The sequence below is a fragment of the Nothoprocta perdicaria genome, unplaced genomic scaffold (assembly GCF_003342845.1).
Source record: "Nothoprocta perdicaria isolate Ctin4 unplaced genomic scaffold, notPer1 scaffold_68, whole genome shotgun sequence".
NCBI lineage: Eukaryota > Metazoa > Chordata > Aves > Tinamiformes > Tinamidae > Nothoprocta > Nothoprocta perdicaria.
In genome coordinates this window covers 24,929-31,629 of record NW_020455954.1, presented here as the reverse complement: position 1 = coordinate 31,629, position 6,701 = coordinate 24,929, and the positions used below count along the sequence as shown (strand labels likewise).

At 38.3% G+C, this 6,701-nt stretch overlaps 1 protein-coding gene across 1 annotated transcript in view; it reads left to right on the top strand.

Annotated features, from left to right (window-relative positions):
- Positions 1 to 6,701, top strand: part of TTC38 (tetratricopeptide repeat domain 38) — a 21,165-nt gene that overhangs the window by 7,344 nt on the left and 7,120 nt on the right. The window contains exons 7-11 of the mRNA XM_026050339.1: positions 1,139 to 1,258; positions 3,652 to 3,711; positions 4,471 to 4,509; positions 5,237 to 5,318; positions 6,200 to 6,365. Coding sequence (XP_025906124.1) covers positions 1,139 to 1,258; positions 3,652 to 3,711; positions 4,471 to 4,509; positions 5,237 to 5,318; positions 6,200 to 6,365 — 467 coding nt within the window. The remainder of the gene's footprint in view (positions 1 to 1,138; positions 1,259 to 3,651; positions 3,712 to 4,470; positions 4,510 to 5,236; positions 5,319 to 6,199; positions 6,366 to 6,701) is intronic.

Genomic DNA, 6,701 nt, shown 5'->3' with positions numbered 1-6,701 from the left:
CCTGCGTGAGCAGGGGGGTTGGACTCGATGACCTCTGAGGTCCCTTCCAACCTTATGCATTCTATGATTCTATGATTTTATGATTTATTAACTTTTAAAATTATTATATTAACATATGCCATATATAAATTAATGTAAAAATAAAATATATACTTATTAAAATAAATTTATTTATTAACTTTATTTTTAAGAATAGAAGAGATTGATGACTCTTATTTCATATGTGATGRGCTTTGTCCTCTTCCTGCAATACAGCTAACTGTTCTGTGTCTTTGCCTTTTCCTTACATGTGGAYTTTTTTTTTTGATGCTTGAAGTCTGTGCCTGACTGGTGATATTGTAGATTGACCTTTCTATATCCCACATGCTGTTTCTGGTGTGTACAGTAGACTTTTTATCCCTGTTAATGGATGTCAGCTTGGTTTGAAGCAATCTGCTCTTGACCCTCCATCCTGATTGGAGTTTTTTTGTTTGTTGTTTTTTTTTTTTATTTTTTTTTATTGTTTTGTTTTTCCTTCACCCTTTTCTAACTACTTTCCTATTGATTATTGAAAAAGTAACTTCAGAATGTGTCTGGGGCCAAAAATCGTCTGCCTGTTCTCTTTTCATGATGGTAGTCTGGCAAGATAAAATGACTGATATTTAAGGCCTCAACCTTGTTGAAGCAGGAAAAAGGAAGTTGTTCAGTGCTCAGAAGTGACCATGTTCTTCCAGGAACAACTGCAGGGAACATTGCTACCATTTGTTTGTTTGCTTGTTAGTTTGTTTGAAACTAAATTTTTGCTTGCCCTTTGTTGAGCAGGGGGATGAAAGATAGGTCTTTGCCTATGCATGCAGTTCTTTCATGACTGGTAGTGATTTCATGTCTGTGAAGCGAAATAGCATTTAATAATTATCATTAAAGCCTGCATTTGAAAACTGTTTTGCAGCTGTCCATCTCTATGCATTTGRGGCCGGGAAGCGAAGTCAGGGCAATAACTTTTTCTCTCTTTTCTGTTCCCATCAGTCTTCCAGGCCATGGTTAGCTGGAACAGGAGGGTGGTATGCGTAATACACACAGCTGAAAATAGTCTCACGTTTCTATATCAGCAGTATTAAACAGGAGCTTCACCATGTTTTCCCTTTCTTTTCTCCATTAGGCCTTGGCTTTGAATAAGACAGATGCCTGGTCTGTTCATACTATAGCTCACATAAACGAAATGAAAGCGGARGTGGAGAAAGGATTATCATTTATGGCAGAAACGGAAACCAACTGGCAGGTACATGTTTGTTGTTTGTTTGTTTGTTTTCTTTCTACCCACAGAGGCATTAAAAGCAATGCAAATTTTACAAATGAGGGGAAGCCATGACTTCAAGGTGATGTTACCATTCACACTCTTTGTGAAGCAAGAGGCAGAAAAAAAAGGCATTTTAAGAGAGTTATGTGTTTTGGATAAGTTCCAGCCATCCTTCCTAGGAATTCTCTGATTATCCAAATACCAAAGAAGTTAGTGGGCCAGAGCCACCCTAAGTCTGTCCTTTCACACTGCCTGTCACTTGAGCTTGCTGACTGCACAGAAATGTTCTATTCTTGCAGAGGGCATTTCTGCCTCCCCCAAAGAGCAGGGCTGGATAATGAGGCTACAGTGACTTCTTTTGGTGTGTTTGCCTTCTAAGTTAGAGTATTCAGGTCTCAAGCTTGGGATTGCTAGCACTTAAGTTTCAGATCCTCACTTGAGTTTCTGAGCTGCCATGTCTTGGAATACGTTTTGTCCTGTGGCATCCTGCTTTTACTAAAACGGTCGTCCCAAGGACTGACACTTCAGGTGGTGCCTTCYAAATGACACTGATTTCAAAATGAGTCCCAGACTTCTGCATGCCTTTTGAGCTCCATTTCTTGAAATATATGCAATATATGCCCTTTATCCAGATAAAGCAATGTGCATGATCCGTAAGCAGAGCTTTGTGACACATCTTAAAATCTGACCCAGTATAATTAAGATTTATAACAGCTGACATTATTGTACCTTCTGTGCAGTATATTTTATTTCGGCCTTTATGAAGACTGCTGGTTCAAATGTCAGCACATGTCCATGCCAAGAATCATGGAGCTCCAAGGGCATTAATGAAGTTGCTTGAATTTGGCCTATTGATCTGGAATTGTTTATTCTTTGTCTTTAATGACTCAAATCATCTGTCCATYCTGCCACAGCATTCAGGTTCCTTCTATTGCTTTTAATTGTTTTTTTCTCCTTTCCAATATAATGATGTAGATTTTGTGGAGGTTTTCTTTCCAAAGTGCCGTTATTTTTTTTTTTGTGCTCACTGCAAAAAGAACAGATGCCATTCAATTCATTAGTGTGTTTCAGCAAATATCAAAAGGTGCAAAGCATCTTGCCAAAGAGACCTGCGTACAAGAGCTGTTTATAATAAATGGGATTTTTTTCCCAAAACTACTGCAGTGAGTTCTCGTAGTGAATGGTCTTCTCTTGTCCATGCCCTCACTGCTCTTCACATAAATAAGGTAGCCTGCTTTATTTTATTTATTTTAAACACCCACTATCTCCCTTCCCCCTGACTAGTTCATCTCCTTCAGGACTCAAAATCAGCAGCAAAAATGGCCTGGTTTTATTCATGAGGAGGGAACCCTGTATTCTTGTTTGTATGACATTGGGACTAGCATTTGGTGGTAAGTTGGRTATCATCAGGTGTGCACCAAGCACTTGACTACTGCAGTTGCTCAGATTTGCTTTTATGACTTAAGCAGAGTGGTAATCCTTACTTGTTTAATATTTTCTGAATGCTGTGAAATTCTGAGAATCACTGGGAACCTTTGTGCTTATCGAAAGTGGGTGTTAGAGTAGTCACCAATAAAACCAGCCTGCTCTTTCCACTTGTGAGAAGATTAATTTTTAACTACAGTGCTAGGAAAGAATGGGAGAAGAGGGAAGAAACTCTCTCGTATTTTAATTTTCACCAGTGGGTTATGGAAATACATTCCTGTCTGTCTTGTCTTTGTGCATTCACAAAATGAGATTTTCTTGAGTTAGGCTAGGGAAGASTGTTCAGCCTGTTGGAGAGAACAGTGCAAAGTTAGACCAGTCCACAGGATATTTGTGTTATTTTCATGTTGCCTGGTGAACTGCTGAGGTGTTTGGTGTCTAATGTAGCTTCTGGACTGAGCTGTGAGACTTGTCCTGAAGAAGTGATTCCTCCTTCCTTAATAAGAGTATGTGGATAGCTGGGCTGCATGGCTCTCATACAAGTGGTATCTTTCTCCATCAGCTCCCTGGGCAACTTTAGACTGCACATCTATATTTTAGAGACTACACGTGTCTATTTCAGAGGAGACTGGCCTTACTGTCCTTACAGGCATGTCTCTTCTCCCTCTCTCCTCCAAAAAAGAAATGCCACAAAAGGATGAAGTTATCTGATGTATTCAAATGCAATTCCTCTCTGGAAAATGATGTGGGGAAAGGAATGTTTTTGAGCTATCCCTTTAAGTAGTCACAAAAAGCTAACGTGTCACAGGAGAAGTTATCCTGGACACCTGGTATAAAATTTTGTCCCTTCTCTCTCATGAAGTRTTTGTTTTTACTGACTGGCAAAAAAGTTGACTGGATAGATTTAAAAGAGGAATTATCTTACAAATTTTTTTTTTTTTTTCTCCCAGAACAGTGATATGCTTGCTTGTCATAATTACTGGCACTGGGCTTTACATTTTATTGAAAAGGTATGAGATGTCTTTATATATTTGTTTTTTGGTGTCTAGATAGATAATTCACTATTTAAAAGACAGTTGTAGCGGGTGTGGGGGGAGACTTCTAGCTATTTGAAGACACATTTTGATAAAATAACACAATGCCATTTTTGTAGGATAGGCTGTTGTTMTTCTGAGAAGTTCTGGTTACCCTGGTGTTCTGTAATGGGAACAGAGGAGGAGCACAATTGCAAGGATTAGTCTAATAGCTGGTTTATTTTRCCCTCTTRTGTCTATACAGGTTTCYTGMAGCCTCTTAAAATTATTTTTCTTCCTCTGTCATTCCACACRCTGTRGGATGCACTAGTTYTTGCAAAGGTCACAGAAAGGGCCATTAGAACCAGAGGTAGTATCTTGTCTTTCTCCCTTATGTGTAACTTAAAGCAATATTGTAATCCATCATAAAATTAAAACCTAATCTTACAGACTATTTTGCCAGGTAAACMCCTGGTTTAKCTTAGTTCTACCTCTTAATATGTCTAGATTTCTSTGGCTTACTTGAATAAGTSCTGMGGCAGCTATGAAAGAATACTATGATGTCCATACATACATAYGTACAGCCTGTACATATRTCTTTGACTCTGCCAATCACTTTTGTTCAGTGTATACATTAGTTACATATTGTGTATATCGGTAATGTTAGTATTAATAGTATGGGTAGAATTAGTAATGTACTGTGTGTATTGATAGTATTAGCCTCACAGTCTTTTTTTTTCCTTTTTGCTTTCGTAGGGTGAATATGAGGCTGCTCTGACCATTTATGACAACCATGTGAGTGGAGGGCTTTTTTCTTTGCTGGGAACAAATACGCTAAATAGCGTGATATCTGCTTTCTTCTCTGTCTATGAGATTGAAGATTGCTGGAATGGACCAGGCATCTTCCATTTATAAATTCCATAACATATATAAATGTTACACCATTACGGGGAAACATTCTCAACTGGTAAAATGCGCAAAAATCCACAGCATTGTATAGTTGATACATGATTCTTATGCTTGTGCTTTAAGGAGCTACGGAGACAGTGCTGGTAGTTTTCTAGCATGCCTGATGTCTGCTATTCAGGCTATGTTGGTCTTGGAAAAAAAATGGAGAAATGATGTAAAATGTATTTTCTATGAAGTCATATTACCTGCACAAAAGGTACATATGAGATGGCATAGYATATCTTTGACAAGACYGTAAAAGTAGTGTAAGTATTGAGAGACCTGCTGTGCAGACTCCAGCTCTTAACCCTGGCAAAATGAGGTAATCRATATGACTCTCTCTTGCAAAGAASAGAATAAGCTGSTGACTCTGAWACTTACTGAATTTARTYTCAGGAGGGGCAGMACAACACAAAAAGCMYYCAGATATGTTGTCTTTGCAAACTGTGGTATTTGGGAATGGTGCAATTAAGGATTGCAAAGAGGATATTTCTTGGTGAATAAGAAGATGATTATCTGATCATGTTCCCACTAGCACATTGGCAGGGTGGCTTACAAAWGCTTATGATTGCAGATTGCTCCCCGGTGTTTGTCAAATGGCAGCATGCTGGATATTGTAGATAACAGTTCTATGCTGTACCGACTTCACTTGGAAGGTAAGGTACCACCCAAGGGAAACAATTTCTTCCTTGCAGGTTGAGGAAGGATATAAGGGTATTTACCAAGAAGCTTGGTCAGTATAACAGAGAGACTCTTAAAATTCTCCTTCTGAGAAAAGCCCTCATTTGGAGTTTATAATARTGTGCCTAAGTTTTCTTCCTCCCACGAGATTAGTTTGTTTGTTTTGGTTTTTTTTTTCTCTCCTTTGCCAGTATCATATTGCATCAGCATTTCCTTCAGCACAAGCTACCATAGGTTAGAGGCTTCTAATTAGAAGCAGATTTCACTTCAGTTGTTACTGRAGTTGTGAGCAGAAGAATCAAATTGATAGGACCCTAAAAGCTGTAGGGCTTCCCTTGTAGCAAATTYCAAATCAGCAAGAACACKTATTTCATAGCTGGATGCTGATTGAARTAAATAGTAGCTATATATTGAGTAACTTAATATAGAGTGCACAGGGCCAGCAGCTTCCTCACTAACTTTTTGTATTTACACATTAAAGTCTTTTGGGAGGGCAGCTGAAGGGAGAATGAAATTATTTTTCAATATATTCTGCTAAAATACTAGTAATGAGTTTTTGTCCATTTTACCAGTCTGTTGAATTTGATTGCTATGSGAGGCTCATTATCCTGTTGCTTGAGAAGAGAGCAGCGATCTCATAGCAAAGCCAGGGTCTCATGTAAAGTAATCTAGAGTATTGGTGAAGAATTAACTGACAAGTCAACAAACTATTGGCCCAAATATGGCAATCTGTAGCTGSCCGTTAATCTATTATTTTTGCCATATACTATAGACTGGTTTGATTACCAGTGCCTGGGAGAGAGTGAAGCTATATTGTACCTGGCATTTTTACTGCAAAAACATTTTTTCTTTATAGGTGTAAAGCTTGGCAACAGRTGGGACAATGTTCTCAAGATTACAAAGAAGCACGCTAAAGATCATGTCCTCCTGTTTAATGACGTACACATCTTGATGTCTTCCCTTGGAGCCAAAGACCAGAAAACTACTGATGAACTTTTAACAACTCTCCAGGAACTTGCCAAGTAAGAAGGGGCATTAAAATACTGCACTGAAGAARCTATTTGTCCTTATGACTTCAGACTACTARTGTATGCCTTGCTTGATGTCTAGAAAGGATTCTWATCTTGTTGTATAGAAGTCTCCTACATTTGTGGTCATGGACASCATCTGAACCTTTGCTGTGTTTTTCCTTTCGRGGGCTAATTCTAAGCTRTGTTACAGAAAAAGGAAGGAAATGTGACACGTGTATACGACTAAGGATACTAGAGCTTGGTAGCTGTTTGTGTTGATTCTTTTTGCTCTGATGTAAAAAGCTGTTCTTTATTTGGAGTGCCTTAATTAGTAATGATATTCTAATA